Consider the following 19,439-nt stretch of genomic DNA (forward strand, 5'->3'; position numbering starts at 1 on the left):
GCATATTGATACAAAGTAGCAGTTGCTTGAACATTCGTAAGAGTAAGTAAACAGCTTATAGAAGCAGAGCAGTCTGTTTAGCAACAACATCTTTTCTGTTTTTGAAGACTTTTGAGAGAGACTTAAAAGGGGGTTTTTTGGTTTTATATTACGGTATTTTCCCTTGAGGTATAAAATGTTAGAATGATGTGTCTAAGCACAGGAGGAAAACAAGTTTGTGTAGGTGCACAGACTTAAATTGCTCAGCAGTCTTCTAGCATTATGGTGGATTGGTTTTAGGCGGCTTCTTTGCTGATAAGCGGGAACAGGAGATTGTGTTTCTATTTTATTTTGAGTGTGGATTTTCCCCATATCTTAATGAGATTGAAATAGTACTGTAACTTTTATGGTAAGGATTTAATGCATTGCTTTGAAGATGGGAGAGTGGCAATATAAAACCAAATTAAATGAGCCTGCCTTGTAAATAACAATACTGAATTGCATGTCTTCATATATGTATAATTTATACATTTAAATCTACTTTTCAGATGTGTATATTTTGCACGCGCTTGCCATGTCTCTGCGGAGTGTGGTGCTTCATGCACAACAGAATGGGTAGTCACTGCAGCGACTGTACTTACAGCATACACCTCAGCAAGCACTTTTATATGTTGAATATCACAAATTGTTTGGAATATCTAGAGTGGTTATTGTTATTTTGGGGCAAGTGCTATGCATTTCAAACATGAAGAAATAGCATATGTTGTGTTTGGGTGATTCTCGGAAGTGCTAAGGGACTTCTGTGTTATATAACTTCGATTTTTTTGTTTGGTTGGTTTGTTTTGTTTCATTCTATCTAGATATTGCTTCTGCATTTGTGGCACCTGTGGATCTTCAAGCTTACCCAATGTATTGCACTGTTGTGGCATATCCCACAGACCTCAGTACCATTAAACAAAGACTGGAAAGCAGATTTTACAGGTTAGATCCAAGTCTCAGCTCTTGCTGTGAAATACTGCCAACCGTATTTTTGGTAGCTCTTTGTCTTGTAATGATTGATCTTTGACATGATTAAAACTAAACTATGATTGCAATTGCTGTATTTTTCTCACAGTAAATATTACCTATGTAGGAGTATACTCCTTTAAATTACTTCTGTTTCCTTTGGTTCGTGGGATATTTCTAGTTTGAAAATCAGTGTCCCTCTAATACTTGTTTTGAATAAATTTCAAAGTCAATTTGTAGTACTTTATGCATACTAACTGAAGATTGAAATCTAAATTAAAATAACTTCTTGATTTTCAGAACACACACACCCCCCCCCCCCCCGTTTTTTTTACATTATAATGCACATTTATTGTTCCATGTTTATTGTGTGATACAAGGTAATCCAGCTTTCACTTCTGTAATGTACTGCTTTGCAGTCAGAGGTGGTGAGGACTTTTTGCCAGATTTTGTTTCTCTTGTCAGAAGAGTAAGCAGTTATTTTTGGTAATCAGCATAGCTTCTTCAGTAAATCTGATTTTACTCGTTTGTAGTATTGCCAAGGCCTGGTTAGATAATAAGCAACCACCTTGTGTTGTACTTTCCAGTGAAATCTTTTTCTTTACCTTCTGCAGGAGGGATTGTTCAGATCACTTATGATTTTGATAGTTTTTCATGAGGCTTTCCTTAAAACATTTTTCTTCCCTCTTCTGAACCAGCAGTCTTAGCATGCCTGTATGTTTTTAAAAAATGCAAAACAAAACCGAAAAAATACGGTCTTTCCCAGTCACTACCAGCATTGTATAGAACTAAATGCTGGACCCATAAACATGATTAAATTACATCTAAACGCTTATGCTGCACTAAACATGTTAAACGATCTCCCGCTTCACTCTACAAAACACTTGTGCAGCATTTCTTTTCATCATGTTTCGCTAGTTTGAAAGTAGTAGATTGTATATATTTGTAACTTCTATGCTGTCAGTTTTTATTTGAAATAGTATGTATTTTCTTTTTTTATTGCATCTTTTTTTAGATTTGGATTTAATTTTTTCAGTTATTTTTGTTTTTGTGCATAATTTTTCATAATGTTATGGCTATTCTATAGTTAGGTCATTAAATCAGAGTGATGTGAGGAATTCTGATCATTGTATATCTGTCAGAAAAAATGTATACTTTTAATATTTTTTATTACTGTTTTGTTAATCCTCAGCTGTGACTTAAGAGGTGATATAGGGTGGGTTATCTATATCATAAAGGAATAATAAAAGCTGAAGCATCACAGCTGAATTTTCTCAAGGAGTGTCAGCTGTATATTCTTAAAGCTGTTCGTATAAATTACCGCAGGACATAACAGGAGAGCAAGAAGCCTGAGGAAGCTGCCTCCTGCTGGTCACATACCAAAGTGTGCATGTTTTCTGATTTAATGTAAAAAAAATGATGAATGGGATAATACATTGGAAGAAGGATGAAAGGCTTTTTCTCCTGTTTCATATACACTGCTAGAAATTAAGTCTGGTTTGGTTTGTTCCCCCCCCCCCCCCGCTTTCCTTCCTTTCATATGCAGGCGCCTTTCTTCATTAATGTGGGAAGTCCGGTACATAGAACATAATACTCGCACGTTTAATGAACCCGGGAGTCCTATTGTCAAATCTGCCAAATTTGTCACAGATCTTCTGCTACACTTCATAAAGTGAGTTGCTTAGTAGGTCTGTTGTTATTCCTGTCTCTTACCAAGGTATTTAGCCTTTTCAGGACTGAATTTTAGTGTGAGATGGTTCTGGAGCTTAAATAAGCCTGTTGCCTGCTGTTGGGGCAGAAAAGAATAAAGCTTATCTTGACAAATATACGTAAGTTTGCAAAACAAGATGAAGTTTTATAATACATTGACATGGCATTTTATTTCAAGAGACTTTTTCCTAAATGAAAAAATTGGGTCTGAGTATCTTCATGGAGTGATAGATACATTTATAGATAAGTTAGTTCTAATTTTGAGTTTGAATACTGCCTATGTTAACGTAATTGTGGGCATTTAATTCTAAAATCTTTACAATTTATAATGCGATTGAAAACGGTGTTTGATATGCAAAATAAAAATTGGAGGATTTGTAGTCGACAGAAATAGTAGTTGTCTTTCAAATATTCTTTTTTATTATTGTCTATAGAAAAACTCAATGAGAAATGTTTCAGATTTCTCACAGTCAGTTGACACATCTGCAGACCTGGAGTTTGTAAGAAGAGCTTACTGAGTGTGTCCACTGTCTTGATTTGCTTGTACACAGTGAATGCTGCTGTTCCTACCTTGTAGAAATGGCAAGATACTTCATTAGTTTAACAAAAATCATGATGTTTTTAGTGATTTGGTTTCTCAGTGTTAAATTGAATATTGTGCTTTTTTATTTCGTGTGTTCTTAAAACATTAGAATTGCTTTATGTATTTGGAAGTCTAGGACTTTGACTCCATACATAAATCTTTGATATCTTCAGTGCCTGTGATTTCTGGTATTGGCTGGAGAATGGAAAAAATACTTAACTGCTTCAGATGTTAAAAGTTTTAGTGAAATACACATTTAGGAACAGATATGTATCTAAAGGGCTTCTCTGTTACTAATTTTGTTCTTTAACATCTTTGTCCTAAATATTTTTTTTTCTGATTAATTAAGCAGCTCAGGGTTTTTCAAAGTGTGTGTATTTAATTGCCTTAGCTAAACTAGTGCAGTGTGTGGATATTCTTATTTAATAATGGCTTATAGCTTGTGTCTATTAATATACTCATTTAAGTGAACTAGTGATGCATATAAAGCCCAGACTTTTTTTTTTTAGGGTTCTAACTGTAGGGTAGAAGGCCTAGACCATGGAAGGCAAACCCTGTGGTTCTAATGAGTGAAATATCTAGATGCCTCTGAGAATCTAAGGCTTAGTCTCTAAGTTACCTAAGTCTTTTCAAAAGCAGAAAATGGGCAGGGGGGTGTTGCTTGATTTTGGGGTGGGGTTTTTTTTTTTTTCCTTCACCTTCTCCCCCAGCTGTTCTAGTGATAACCGCAGTAGCCTGTATTATGGATTACAATTCCAGTGTAGAGTTGCTGAGTGTTTACTCCTTTTTTTTTTTTTTTTTTTCTGGTGGTTCGTATTGCTACATAGTAGAACACCTTTGGGCTTTCTGTTGTGTAGGAGTTTGCTATGTTATACAAGAATGGAAAATCAGTGTTTGTTTTGCTGACTTAATTATGCAGGTTTATACAATAATGGCGTTAGTCCTTACAAAAATAAACATTACATTTGAAATATCTTGCATTGTGGGTGCTCATCTATTAAATTGCATTTTTGTACGCTAAATCCACTGTAGTGTTTCTTACAGAGCTAGATGGGCCCCAAAGCGCTTTATGTGGTATTGTATTAGATTTTTCTAATGCTAATAAATTCATCATAAAGGATTACGATTTTTAATTTTAAAACATTGACACTGTTAAGTGATCTATATTTTACAGAGTGCAGATAATATTTTACAGCTTTTTGAGCAGATTAGCTTTTCTTATTACTGTAGTCCTCTTGGTATTCATATAGCACTAAACACTTTATCATTTTATTTGGGAATGGCTTTCTAAACATTTTTCTCATCCCAGGCAAAATACAGTTGATTCCATAGGTGAAGATGGAAAATAAATGGTAGTGTGTATTTCTTTTTACACAGAGACCAGAGTTGCTATGACATAATTCCATTATACAATGCAATGAAGAAGAAAGTCTTGTCTGATTCTGATGAGGTAAGTGGTTATGTTTTAGACACTGTCATTGATAGACTGGTGAAACGGGACCACTCTCTCTGTCTTACTGGATACAAAAGTACTGCTTTCAGTCACTGTAAGGGAGTGGGGTGTACTTTTCTGTCAATTAAATGTTTCTTTTTTGTCAGCTGGGAAACAGGGTAAAAATCCAGCCTCCTCTACTCCTTTAGTGCAGAGTGCTTTAACGGTTGACTGGAGAATTTAGATGCTTCTTAGACTTCTGAGAGGTTCTCAAAACTGATGGTCACATGAAATGCTTCCCAGAGGGACAGGGATAGAACTGTAAAGACTCAAATTATAAGTGAAGTATAAAAGAACTCACCTACTCATATATGCTTATATTTTTTTAACCTTTTTATGCGACTCATTATCTTGCTCAAAGGAAGAAGAGAAAGATACAAATGTGCCAGGAACTTCCACTAGAAAAAGAAAGGTAATTTTTTTTTTTTATGATTTATAGTGCTATAAATACTTGAAATGCACTCATAAACAAAGGAATGTAAAACTGAAAATGTTTTTATTATTGTGTAATGTCAGCTTTTGGAAAGTGATGTGTTGTTCTATTGAGTGTAAAAGCATTTCTGTTTGTGCTGCTGCGTGTTACAAATTCATTAATTAGAATTTATATCCTGCAGGGTACCTTTTACAAAATCTAATGGAAAACCAGCTAGTTTGTTTAATATATACCAGACAATATTGTCGTTTCAGGATCATCAGCCAAAGAGGCGGCTACGTAACAGAGCTCAGTCATATGACATTCAGTCATGGAAGAAGCAATGCCAGGAGCTGCTGAATCTCATTTTTCAGTGCGAAGACTCTGAACCGTTTCGACAACCAGTGGATCTCCTTGAATATCCGGTGAGTATTTTAGAACAGGAAGGCTGGTTATAATCCAGTTGTTAAGTGGGTTGGGTTTTGGTTGGGTTTTGTTTTTTGTTTTTGTTTTTAACTGTTACCATTTTTCCCTCTCTTTTAATTGAAACTTCAGGCAGCTCTATTCTCTATTGATAGAAAATTTTTCAGTGCTTGGTTGTCACCTGATAATAATGTTTATTGTCTTTTTGAAGTAATTTCAAAAGAAGTTGTACTCTGCTCTCTTAAGTACTTCAGTTGCAAAACGTTTTATATTCAAGGGTGCCTGCATTGTTAAGTAAATTACAGCTTTTGCAATTAAGATGCGTCTTTCCTTTTCTGAGTGAAAAATGGTCATGTATGAAGTGCATATGTTTGGTTGTTGCATGTGACAAATGTCATGGATCATTTTTTGTTTTCATTTCAGAAGTATAAAAACTGAAAGTAATTTTCATATCACAGTCGTCAGGGCTTGATGCAGAGAAAGTACCCACTGAAGAACTGTAGTGAACCATTAACTGTAGTAACAATGACTTTCCCAAATTCCGCTTTCTGCCTGGGCGATTACACTGGAGTTCCAATAGCCATGAGCAGCCATTTGTAGCTATAGAATATTTTAACACAAAAGTCTTGTTGCCTTGGATCTCTTTTAGCCTTTTAGGCTAGTTTTACTTTAAGTAACAAAGCAAAGGTTTTGCATGCTTTCCATCCAGCATATCTTAAGTTTTTCTTTAAAATATCACTCTAAGGTGATTAACTTGGGGGAAATTAATCATCCCAATTAGAGAAAAGAAATACTTCCCTTTCGGGGAAGGTTGGTCTGTCTTGACACTTCTGCAGCCATTGGGCACCATAATTTTTGAAGGAACCTAAACTTTATGCCATGGCCAACTACAAGTGGCCTTTGTGTTTGAGATCTTCAAATGAGCTGATACGGAGCACCTTACTAGGCTTGGGCATTCTGTGCTATTTGTTCTGATGGATCAAGTTAACTTCTCGGTTAATTTTGGTATTTAAGCTTTTTGTCGTATGGATATTCCTCTGTTTCTTCCATAGCCTAGAAAAAAAGTTCTGTCATTGGCTTGAACAGGGTCCTATTTAAGCCTGTGGAGTTTTCATTATTTTAATGTTACTCTCTTAAATTGTCAGGTCTCCATTTGGGAGACTGCTTGGGTTTCAGCAGGGATGTGCTAAGCCTCTGGTCAGGTTCACATATTCAAACTTTGTATTTTAAAGCTAATATGTAAAAACAGTATTAGGCTTAGTACCAAGTTTGAGCTGTTAAGCCACCCAGAAAGCTTGTAGTCCCACTTGCATATCACGGTTATCTTTGTGACAGTGTGTCAGTAATATAACCCTTAGAACGCACAACTTTGAGCTCTGTATGTATTTCAGTAAACCTGTTTACAAAATGAACTAAGTCTTGCATCAGTTAACTTCTAACTTCGATCCTGTCAAGTATGTCTGTGAGGAGTTACGTTGTGTATGAGGAGAAAGGAGCAAAATGTCTTCAGCCGTATTCCATACCTATTTAAAGAGGACATTTGGTTTAAACAGGTTTATGAAATGCATCCTAATGAAAATGATACATTAAGACTTTGGGAAAAAAATTTGTAATACATTGCTGTGCTGTTTCTTAACAGGATTATAGAGATATTATTGACACTCCTATGGATTTTGCTACTGTTAGAGAAACACTGGAAGCTGGCAACTATGAGTCACCGATGGAGTTATGTAAAGATGTGAGACTTATTTTCAGCAATTCCAAGGCCTATACACCAAGTAAAAGATCAAGGGTAAGACTTTCTTTTCTTTTTTTTGTTGTTTGAAAGAATACTTACATCTAAAAAACACAGGACAGAAAAACAGAGAGACAGTGTAATTGATACTTTAAAAAGCAAGTTTAATTATTTCTGATCTTCAAGCATTAATATTTCTGAGAAAGTAGTATAGCTTTGCATTTTAAAGGAAAGGAATGTATGCTGTTTAGATGCCTGAAGTTATGATGTTCTGCAAGTGTGTTTCAAAAGTAAATATAAGTAAATAGTGGAATTTAACTGCTATTCTGGGGAGTAAACTAGATTTTCAAAACACACATGCAGCCCCAAACTCCTCCACTCTGGAGGTTGCCCCAAACTGAAATATCCAGGTACAGAGAGTAGAGGATAATGAAATTCTATGCTGTTCACCAGTATGCGGTGAGATTGTAATGAAGCACTTAAGATCATCTGGGAAACAGAACTGTTCACATAAAGCATGAGCCTACAAAGCCGTTCTTACTGAGCTGATACTGAAATGCCCTGCCACTGGTAGAGTTAATAATATTTTCTCTCAAATTGACTTATAGGCGCAGTATCTGTTAGCAGTGAAAGTTATAAATGTATACTTAGGCATGTTCAAGGCTTCTGTGTAGCTTTTCTTCTAATAATATGCATTAGGTGTTAGACTAGAATTACTAATAGCCTTTATATTTGGCTGTTCTAAGTAGCAAATTAATCGTCAGGACTTTAATGTCTTAAAACGCAGGGACAAATTCCTTAGTAGATGACTAGCAAGAAGGACTGATTAGTGATCGATCTCTCTTCAGTCAGTAATAGATAATCCCACTCGCTGTTGGGGCTGCCTAAGAATCAGTCTCTTGTCTTTCGGTTGCATCAAAGGGCAGGGCGTTTTGGGCAGGTCTGGATTCTTTTGTGGTTTTTCTTTCTCTTCTTTATCTCCTCAAACCAAGGTAGGAGAATGCTTGACATTGTTTTAGCTCTATATGGTTTCACAGATTCTTCTGACATTTTCATATTTTTTCATGTTTCTTCCAAACAGACTGGTATAGTAGTAAACTTGTAGCTCTTTTCTATTTTACTTAGAAGTAGAAGGTTCTGATGTCAAGAATTTTAATATTCCAGAACCTATGTACTTGCAGTGCAGGCAACACACAGTTTTTGAATGGTGATGTTTTTACTCTGACTTGTCATTCAGTGATATTTTTAGCATCTTACTTTACATCACTGATGCTTACTTGGAGAGTAAACCTAAACCTGTCAGCCTTTTTTTTTCCTTGGCACATTAGACATATTTTTATATAGTTTTTTACATATTTTCTTAGGAAATTCCTTTGGATGTCCTCTCCAGTAATGCATGCAGAATCTCTCACACTTACTGTTTAGTCTGGCACTCAGATAGTTTGTCTGGTGTGTCATTAGGTGGGCCACTGTTTAATATTGTCTTTGTGTTTCATATTCTAAGAAGGTACCGTGTCCCCTCTTAAAGTATCTATACAGTTCACTTCTGTGTTTTTTTTTTTTTCCCAGAATTAATAGCAACTGTGCTCAAATAATTAGTTGTGATCTAAACTGAGTTTGGGTCTCTCCGTAAATCATCCAAGGCTAGAGGGGGAAAAAAAATGTGCACCTACATAATTCTAATACATCTATTGTACCTGTTGCAACCAACTCACTGGTAGTATCAATTAATCCGTAAGAGGAATAGACTGATGTTCAAATATAGGATATAAGGGTGCAACTTAATACAGAAGAAAATTAGATTTCTTGACCTTAGGTATGATACAGTAAAATTCCATTAAGGATCTCTCTTCGTGGTTTCTGCTGAAGCTAGAAAGGGATGCATTCTGGAAAGGCAGTTTAAAAGGTGGCTTTTTCTAATTTTTCCTTGTGTGTGTGATCTTCAGTTGCAATATACTTTTCAAAACCGTGAAAATAGTTAAAGCAAACCTACACGTGGGTTAGTGTAAATTGGTTAAGACAGACTGTAAATTTCCTTAAAACATTTCCGTATTAATGGGTTTACTTTTCTAGCTGTTGTTCAATGATAAATAAGTAAAATGATGCTTTGGAAAAGTATAAAACCTGCTTGTTTACTGGCTTTTCTTTTATAGATCTACAGCATGAGTTTGCGCCTTTCTGCTTTCTTTGAAGAACACATAAGTTCTATTTTATCAGATTATAAATCTGCCCTACGCTTTCACAAAAGAAATACAATAAAGAAGCGAAGGAAAAAAAGAAGTAGAAGCAGCTCAGTTTCCAGTAGTGTTGCATCCAGGTACATTAATTCCTTTACACTATTCGTGAAATGCTGTGCAAGTTTGACATACCTAAACAGTAGAACTTACTGTGGTTTTTTTTCTTAATACTTCCTTTACTATTCCCTATATTGCAGAATGATAGCTTTGACATGCAAGTCCCTATGATGTGGAAGAGTTTTAAACTTTGCTTAGAGCTATCCTAGTGTAAGTGCTTAAAATTCAAATAACTGCTAAACATGTACAGTAAAACAGCATCGTTAGGATAGTGATGGCATCATGCTCTGTCATATAACTATAGCATTTATTGTAAAGATTCACTTTTCAGAGGCTCACAACTACATGAATTTCCACAGTAAATGTCATATTTTTAACATACTTCATAGAGAGATGATTGTTTTACTCCCACGATCTCAGACACTAGCATTTAATCTTATTTGTTCCTGTAAAATAAAAAAGTGGTCATCCAGGATACAAATCATTACTTCTCTTGCAGCCCTGAAAGGAAGAGGAGATTAATAAAACCTCAGCTGAAGGCAGAAACTTCTGCCACCTCTTCATCTTCTGCACCTGCACGGTCAACAGCACTGAGACACGCTCCACCTCAGATGAATGGAAAAGCGGCTGAAACCTCTTCCCTTGTGCGGACTAGAAGCAATAGGGGGACAACAGATGTGGCTGTTACAGAGCAACCATCCACTTCTTCAGGAGCAAAGCCTTTAACAATAAAGCCTTTAATTACAAAGCCTAATACTACTGCAGGGTCAGGGAAGTCAGGCAAGTTGGGTTTTTGATTTTTTTTTTCTTTTTTTTTTTTTTTTTAAAGCTGTGAATCTTTTTAGACATAAAACTTGCTTTTTGGAAAGCTAATGTATTTGTCTCGGCTAAGACTGGTTGTGTTTTCAAGCTGCTGGGCCTCTGAGGTTTTTCAGAGGAAAACTGAACAAGTTAGGCTATGCTGTCTTATCCAGGAAGCTTTCTCACTTCTAGATCCCTGATTCAAATTGTTTGTAGTAGAACATGACTTCCTTCTTATCCAGATAAGATTGAATGTGGTATAAACTACTTAACTTGAATATTTTTTTTTTTCTTTTTGTCCTTCTAGTACTGGAGAATTCAACCAAACATTCCAAGAACCAGAATACTGTATCAATCCCTAGTCAATCTGATTACAGTCATAACACTAGGAATAACTCCACAAGAGAAAATCCCGAGAAGGAGAAGCAAATCAAGCGCAAAGTAAAATCTTCCACTGTTAATCAACAAGGTACGGAGTTTCTTTGGAAGTTCCCCCCTCCCAGTTATTGATGTAGTAGCTGCAGTGTTGTACTTTAGTTGTGATAGGCGTGGGGGGTGGAATAAGTATGCATTATGATTTAGCAGATTAGGGAAGTTTAATGGAGCAACTCACAGTTAGTTTCCTTCTTGATTAAATTAGCACAGTTTTGACTACTTTTAACACCATTTCCATGGTGTGATAACTTTGTTGTCTAGCCAGTTTTCATATGTTAACATATCTGTACCTTCATTTGTATTATTACAAGGGTCGCGTTATGAGTTCTCAGATTCCAAAGCAGCCTTCTGTGGGGTCACACTTGAAACCCTGTGCGTTTTACCTAATAAAACTTACGTGGGTTATATTTGGGTCAGTAACGCTGAGTGTGATGACACTCTCCACAACCACAAGCATAAAGATCAGAGCATCCCAGCTGCAGCTTCATTCTTTCATTTTTTTGCCATGACAAAAGAGAACTATGCAGTGTTTACTGCTTCTGTTTCGTATATTTGTATGGATTGATCGGATCTAGTTTCATGTGATGTTCTGACTGAACTTGATGTCTGGATACCTTAAAACTCAAAGCTTCTGTGGAGACTGAAGTAAGATCTCCTAGTCATAAAAGCTTTCCTGTCTATGAAGGCGCTTTGAACTGCTGTGAAGCTAGATCAGCCAAGAAAAACACTTGCTCTGTTCCCTTCCCCCCCCCCTTTTTTTCTTCAGGCTACCTTGAGCTAAACCCAACTAGAAGTTAGTCCCCGTTGCATACTGGCATGGAGCTCTTTGAGCTCTACTTTGGGTTTTTAGATTTTGACAGATTGGCAATCACTGTGAATCCATTCAGATATTTTAGTAAGAGTTTTATTAAGGCAGTGTGAAAATGAATGTAAATGCAAATTGTTACGTGATAAGTACTCTCATTTCTTTACAGCAGATTGCAAGAATAATGCTTTGGCATCAGGAAGCATTCAGGTAAATGGACACGGAGGACAGCCTTCGAAACCTCCAGTTAAAAGAGGTCCCGGACGGAAACCGAAGGTGGAGACTAACAACAGTAGCTGTGAAGTGGTGCACAAGAAAAGAGGCAGAAAACCAAAAAAGCTACAAATTGTTGAACAGCAAAAGGTTGCAGAGCAGAACACAATCCAGACCGCAAGGGATATACCAGAAGAAGCCTCTGCTTCTACTGCATGCAATTCTCTTTCTGAAAATAATATGAAGGAAGACTTGTTACAAAAAAAAGGCCGTGGGGGTAGAAAGCCAAAAAGGAAGATGAAGACCCAGCAGCCAGGCTCGGACCTCTTAGTTCCTGCGAATGTTAAAATGCAAACAAGAAGCAGGAGGAAAAAGATAGATGAGCCTATGGAGGAGGGGTCTGAAGAGCTTAAAGATTCTGAACCTCACATGAGAACTAGAAACCAGGGTAGGAGGACAGCCTTTTACAATGAAGATGACTCTGAGGAAGAGCAAAGGCAGCTATTGTTTGAAGACACCTCCTTAACTTTTGGAACATCTAGCAGAGGCAGAGTCCGAAAGTTGACTGAAAAAGCAAAAGCTAATTTAATTGGTTGGTAATTTTTACCAAGGGTTTTACTTCAGAATGCTATGAAGCAGGTACAGTTAAGGAACAGCAGAACAGACTTCTGCTTCCCTGCTGCTATTATGGGCTAGAAGAATATGTTCTGATTCGGGGAGAAAAATTTAGCAAAAAATAAACTGAATGAACATTCTTTGAAAGAAATATATATTTTAAACTTTTGCTATTTATTGCCCTCCAACTAGGTTATGCATTTCAACAGTCATTTTGTTCACAGTTGAGAATAATTGAAGCAATTTCTGACTGACGTACGGAGTTGAGAACTACTCCGCTCGAGTAGAGCGTAGTATCTCTACACAATTAAAAAAGGTGATAGAACTTTCAATGCCACAAACTGAAAACAGAAGTCTATTTTTGACCAAGCAAGGTACACTTTGATTGTAAAGTCAAGTTGCCTAGGAAGGCAGATTTTGGCAAAAAGTGGCAGTAAATTCACTTACATTTCTATTAAATACAAAAATACCAAACTTTGCTAATCTGAAAATGCTTAATTTCAGTAGTGATGGAACGTTCAGCTGCAAAAGAAGCCTAGCACAGGCTGTTGGTTTATCCAAGTTCTGCCAAACATAGCAAAAATGTAATCACAAATATATATATATATCCACATTGGAAAAAGTTTGACTAATGTCTAATTTTTCAGACCTTGATTCTTGTATCAATCACTAAATCTCTGTTTATTGTGCCAAAGACTGAGAATCAGTGCAGTGGAAAGCCTTTTTTTCTTTTTGAGTGTCAGTACAGCATACCATTTGCAGTGATAAAAGCTGTGTATTGTTTTAAATAGTAAGTTGTTAACATTGTTCTGAAATGTATCCTTTTTGGTACTTTTGGTAGAAAATAATGCACTGGTGGGGTCCTTTGACAGAGATGTTTTAGACAAAATGTATAATTGGTTAAAGGATTCAAGGAAATTACAGGACAGGTATGGAATTATGATGTTTACTTTCTGATCCAGATTGATTGTTGTTTCTACAACTTTAGACATGCTTAAGAGGCTAAAATGACCTACAAAGAAGAGTGTATGTGTATATATTAATATATACATAAACACATACCTATAAAATATTACCCAGGTATAAATTTTTTTCAGGATTTTTTAGATAGCACTAGAATTGAAAATAAATTTTAAAATGTCATACTTTATAGTTTAATTTTAAGGGGAAGATTGGTTATTTTCAATTATTAAGGTTAAAAGGCCAAATCACTTTTTATGCAATCATGTTTTATACAGTGGTCTCATTGCACATTGTGTTTTTCTGCACTTTTTATGGTATATCACGCTGACATAAGTCAATATACACCCTAAAGAAAAATTCCATTTAATGATTGTGCCTTGTATTCTATTATTTCTTGCATCCTTAGTAAAATTAAGTTGTCTATTGTAAATGATAACTATATGACTTAGGGGAATGTATTGTTATATGTACTGCTCTGGAAAAGAAAAGCAGTTATTTATTTGTTTATGGTACATTTAGTTATTTTATACCTTTACAAACAAACTTTAATACCATTTTCTATCACTTAAAAAAATATTGTCCAGTTTTAAGGAAAAAAAAAATACAGAAGTAGTCATATTTTCTGAGATCTGGTATGGTACAAAAATGTAACCAAAATTTTCTGGTTATACATTACTTCGGAAGTTTGGGTAGTATGAAAGTTTGTGGGTTTTTTTTTTGGTTTTTTTTTTTTTTTTTTTTTGTGTGTGACCCTAACTTAGTTGAAAAAATAAACCTGAAATGAAACCTCAATTCTGTACACCCTTACTTTATAATAATTCTTTTTTTTTTTTTTTTTCCTTTTACAAACATCATCTGCAATATCTGGAAGGGAGGGCATACAGAATTAAGACCTTAATTTTGCACAGATTCTGTATACTTATTTGAGGCCTAATTCTTCGCTGTATTTGCTGTAACAAAAAAAGCTTAAATGGTTGAACAAAGAACATTGGTATCTGGCACCAAGAGGAACAGAAATATGCTATTGTGGATAGCAAGTTGGTATCCACCATACCTAATTTTCTGTAGTTCATTATGCATTTTGCTACAAAAAATGACTAAAATATTTTCCAGATCCTCTTTGAATTGCTATGGATATGAATTTGGGGAGCAGGGATTAGTTTGCATTTCATTTGTTCGTATATTTATTTTTTCTAACAAGTATTTATCATTCAATTAAAATGGAGTCACTAAACATGTGGTAAGATAACAACCTATGGTCATACAGTTGCAATACAGCTTCACAATTCAAAGCTAATTGATTCTACTTCTTAATTTTGTCAAATCTCACTGATGAAGGCAATCACTTGAAAATGTGTAATTTCCTGATGTTATCTGCATTGTAATATATGAAATAGATTATATCTAAAATTCAACTTCTGTATTTACTCCATTTGTAATAATGTTTTATATGGCATGTTTATGTATATATTTATATATCAAAAATACCTTGTATGTAAGTTTTGGAGACTGAAATAATATGCGTTCCCTTAACAGTAGGTAGAAACATGTACATCTTAATTTTACACAATAGAAGGCCTTACCTGCAGAACATGGGTACTGCTTCCCACCCAGTAATATCGGTGACTTTAGCCAGTAATTTTTTAATTCATATTAGACACATTAATGTTTTTCCTTTTAAAATTGAATTGTGGATAATTCGGGTAAAATTTTTTTTACAGAAGCAACACTAAAAAAATTTATTAGAAATTAATACCAGATTTATTTAAAAGTTGTATTTTTATAATTTAATTTCACTAGGTTGCAAACTTTATTTATGAGACTTTAGTCACCATCAGACTGCATTTTCGTTGGGGAAAAATGTATTATTTGAGGTTGTTGTGACATACTGTATCAACACAGAAAAAGAGCTTTTGATTACAAAGTCTTAAGTTTTTAAATGTGAGCAATAAACTGTTGGTCAGTGTTCTGAAATAATTTAAGAACTATAGTTATATGCATGTTTTATAATGCCATCTCAAGTACCTAACAACTGGTTCAGAAAATGGAGTATCAAAATCTCATGTGCTTGTTTCACAGTTGCATTGTAAATAACATAGGTTCCTAGTCATATACCCGCAAATGATCGTACAGACCTGGCAGCAATTAATGCAATTTTATTCATTAAATTCATTTATATTTGACATAGATATGAGGATGCTGTTCTGGTATTTCTACTCTATACCGGGAAACGTTAAAATTGGTATTTACCGCTGAGTGGTATCTTACTAATAGTGTGTTCTCTAACTACCGATGAGGAATTAACTTCTGTTTCTGTGATACCAGTGTGCTCTAAATGTTTAACAGAAATCATTGTACCTGTGCCTACATACTTAACAACCCTTTAGCCATTTTGTTTCTGTTGTCAGTGTGTTCTCTGGGAACTGAACTTAAATTTTACCACTATAGTGTTCATTATTGTCAATATTGAACTAGAGCTCTTTGTCACTCGGCAATGCCCAGTGATACAACTTTACAGAAAAATGTCTTCCTCCAGTGATTAGACTGCTGTGATATATATTTGCCTATGTTTATTTGTACAGTGTCCGGTTTGTACATGTGATCAGTTTGTTGATAGACTTGTAAGATTGAGTTGGTTGAGTTAAATATTACTATGGCTTAATATTTGTAAAACTATTAATTGATAAAGGACCCTGATGCAGCACGTAGGATATATTAATATCTATTAAAAAATAAATTGTAGTGTAGAAACAACTTATTCACTGTATTGCTGTACAAATATTTTTCGAGTACCAATTCTGATTCTGTGCCAGAGGCTTTTGTCTTACCAAAAAAAGACTACATACAACACCAACAGTCTGTCTATTCAGTAATAACTTCAAGCTTGTTACAATTTTTACACCACATTGTTAAATCTTTTGCTCACATCTGTTGGATCAAGGACTGCAAGTAAATGCTTGAGCATGCAATTTGAATTTAGGCACGTGTGAAATGGTTGACTGGTTCTATAAAAGCAATAGGCTTAACGGGATGGAACCCTTTCACCCCATACTTACATAGCAGATTGGAGGTTAGAGGTTTTTAAGCTCACTTTCATCAACATTTGCATTTAATTTGAAGCATGCAAATCTTGCTGAAGTAATTTTAACATAATGCTGGTCAATCAAGATACAGCCATACCCACAATAGTTACCTTGTGTCCTGAGTCCTTACCTTACTCTAAAGTAGTGTATTTTGTTCACAGTAGTTTTTCAAAGGTTTTTCTTTTTGCGTTTTTTTAACAGTTGACTGTTTAACAAGAATTTAAATACAACTCTGCAACAGTGCTGTGATACCGAAGGTAGAGGGCTTTAAAACCTCACCTAGAAACAGCAAAAGCTCATTTTCTGTTTACTACCTAATGAAGACAAAATAACTGTGTAAAATTACTATATAATATATTTTCTTTTATCCCTGAAGTTCTTGTAACAGATTGGTTTCCAAGGGGACCTAGATATTCAACTGATAAAAGGGCTGTTAGTTTTCTGCTGTAAATTATTGTATATACATGCTTGTTCGTATGCAGAGGAAAGCGTATTAAATTTCATAAAATTGGCCAAGGCTTGGGAATGTGTTTCCAATAGCAAATCTGGTATTGACAGCTTACGTAGTTTCCTGTTTTTGAATCTGGAATACGGCTTGTACACTTTCTACTATGTCTGGGGGAAATAACAGGGAGCTTTTAGACTAGAGCTAACCTCTAGGTGCTCTTGCGTTTTTGCTGATTTTAATGTGGGAATTTGCCGTGTCATTTTAATGTGTTAGAGGAGGAAACACGCCAGGAAAGCTAGATTAAGACATCTTAAATCGCAGAAAAAGGCGATTAGCTTCCCCTCCACCCCCCACTGTCCCCAAGGACGTAACAGCCTCAAGGCACTCTAGAGAGAAACCTTACATGCTGCAATAAAATAAAGGTGAATAAATTTAGCTTTTAGGGGGTAGGTAGTGAGACAAGTAGTCATTTGGATCCTTTTTAATGCAGATAAATACATCAGGAAATTCACTTCAAATAATGCAAACAATACATTTTAGGGAGGGAAGGTAGTATTATACTATGAATTTCTACCCTGAAAGAACAAATAATGAGGTCATACAAATTAGGAGTAGAAAGAAATATAAGTACCTGTCATGTACACATGCCTGTATGATGTACATGTACTATTTTGTGCTTAGAACTGTGTGTGTTGGTTTGCTAATACATTGAGACCGTACAGAAGTTACATTTTTGGACCATACTAAAACTGCAAAAGTGTGGCAGACAACTGGATAACGATCTTGCGTGAATTAAATTATGTTGTAATGTTTAAATATGTATAGAATGGAGCTCAACTTCGAGGAAATGACCTAGAAAGGTTAATTTTGAAACTGACACATTTTCAGATTAAAAATTACGCTTATTTTGTACAGAATTATGTAAAACACAAATCTGTTGTATGTAATGAGTAACAGTTTTGAAAACTATAATTCTTTAGCTTTATCAAGGTTTTTTTCCTTCCAGAAATCTGGATTATCATGTTATAACCTGAAGTATCTCACCAGGATAACAGTGCCCTTTCTTTTTGTACATACGGATTGGAAATTTCTTTACTGTTATGTGGACACTTTCTATGTTAGTTTTGATGCATAATACTTTGAATCCTTTTATACAAACTAGAATGTATGTGTAAGAATTACTGTCACTGCAATGTAGTAACTACAAACTTATTTTTAAATAAATAGAAAACATGTTTTTCTAAGCTGTCCAACAGTGTTTGTTTCTATCTAGTGATTTACTGTGTTATGGGACAATTGCTTACCTGTCCTTCAAAACAGCCTAAAATCAGCTCTACCATATTCTTCGTGGAATATGGCATATGGTAGTATAGTATAGCGTATCACGTGGGAACAGACAAAGTTACAACCAAAGCACTCTGATAGAGATCAAAATTTGCTATTTTGTAGGGTTTTTCACTAAAAAAACGCAGTTCTGGAGGCAATATAAAGGCATTAGCGTCTGGCGCTGAAGACACCATGTTGCTAGTCCTCTTAGCTCACTTTCACGTGTGCAGCAGGGTACCCCTCATCCTCCAAGAAGCCATCCCTGCTCAGGTGACAGCTTTTTGTACCAGAGCGACATCCAATCTCTGTGGAAATCTCTCCTTCCCAGCAACTCTAGAAGAAGGTAAAAACAACTAAGCAGACAGAAGTCCCCAGCCTCCCTGCATGCAGAGTACTGGTCTCCAGTCTAGTTGCCCCAAGTGTGCGATGCACAGAAAGGTCAATACAAGATGTGTTTTCACAATGTTGTGGTCTTTTGCTTATATCTGCGTGTTTCTGCTCAACAGATGTAAGACAAAAGAAATGTTTGGTATTTCAAATACTGCGCTATGTGGATTCTGTTGAATTTCATGTGTTATTTGCTTTATTGGATGATCTTTTCCTCCTTAGGTACCTTACCTGAAGTCACAAGGAAGTGAGTGACAGAAGAAGCCCTTACTCGCCTCACAGATGCAGGTATGCGTGCTGCCGAGCAACAGGATCAGGGCATGGTCAGAGCAGAACGAATTGAGTTCCCTGTAGCTTTCCAGGCATGTCCACCGTGGCATCTGTGGCAAAAGCGAGACATGTTTTTGCATATGAGGAAAAACCTCTGGTGTCTGAAGTATCTGTGTGAGTTTTAGTAATTAGCGTGTTCTGCTTGGAGAGAAATAATTTTTGAATACTGAAAATGCAACACGCTTCCTTCCATGTTTCTGTTAAGTACTGGAGGTGGTAGTTCTATTCTATATGCATCTCCACTATTACAGTATTGCAATAGTAGCGGTGTACTCTTCCAAAAACAAGCCACCCCAGGTCCAGGGTTTTAGTTTTAGGCTTGGTTTTAGTTTTGTTACTGTGAATAGTCTTAAGCAGTTCATGATTTTGTTTGTTTGTTTGTTTCTTCTAAGGCAGATTT

At 35.6% G+C, this 19,439-nt stretch overlaps 1 protein-coding gene across 7 annotated transcripts in view; it reads left to right on the top strand.

The window, feature by feature from the left end:
- The window catches only part of PHIP (PHIP subunit of CUL4-Ring ligase complex), a 137,545-nt gene that overhangs the window by 101,060 nt on the left and 17,046 nt on the right, over nucleotides 1-19,439 (top strand). For 5 of the 7 annotated variants that reach the window (XR_014227736.1, XR_014227737.1, XR_014227738.1 and 2 more), the window contains 11 exons: nucleotides 840-960; nucleotides 2,531-2,656; nucleotides 4,655-4,727; nucleotides 5,131-5,181; nucleotides 5,457-5,606; nucleotides 7,244-7,396; nucleotides 9,493-9,656; nucleotides 10,133-10,413; nucleotides 10,742-10,903; nucleotides 11,844-12,479; nucleotides 18,932-18,997. Coding sequence is in view for 2 of the 7 variants with exons in the window: in XM_082307534.1 (XP_082163660.1) it covers nucleotides 840-960; nucleotides 2,531-2,656; nucleotides 4,655-4,727; nucleotides 5,131-5,181; nucleotides 5,457-5,606; nucleotides 7,244-7,396; nucleotides 9,493-9,656; nucleotides 10,133-10,413; nucleotides 10,742-10,903; nucleotides 11,844-12,487 (1,925 nt within the window). In the remaining 5 variants the exon portion in view is untranslated. Of the gene's footprint in view, nucleotides 1-839; nucleotides 961-2,530; nucleotides 2,657-4,654; nucleotides 4,728-5,130; nucleotides 5,182-5,456; nucleotides 5,607-7,243; nucleotides 7,397-9,492; nucleotides 9,657-10,132; nucleotides 10,414-10,741; nucleotides 10,904-11,843; nucleotides 18,211-18,931; nucleotides 18,998-19,439 lie in introns of those variants that run through there. The other 2 variants (XM_082307534.1, XM_082307535.1) reach the window with 2 other exon arrangements.

Source organism: Platalea leucorodia (genome assembly GCF_965183815.1).
Source record: "Platalea leucorodia genome assembly, chromosome: 3".
In the NCBI taxonomy this organism is placed as follows: domain Eukaryota; kingdom Metazoa; phylum Chordata; class Aves; order Pelecaniformes; family Threskiornithidae; genus Platalea; species Platalea leucorodia.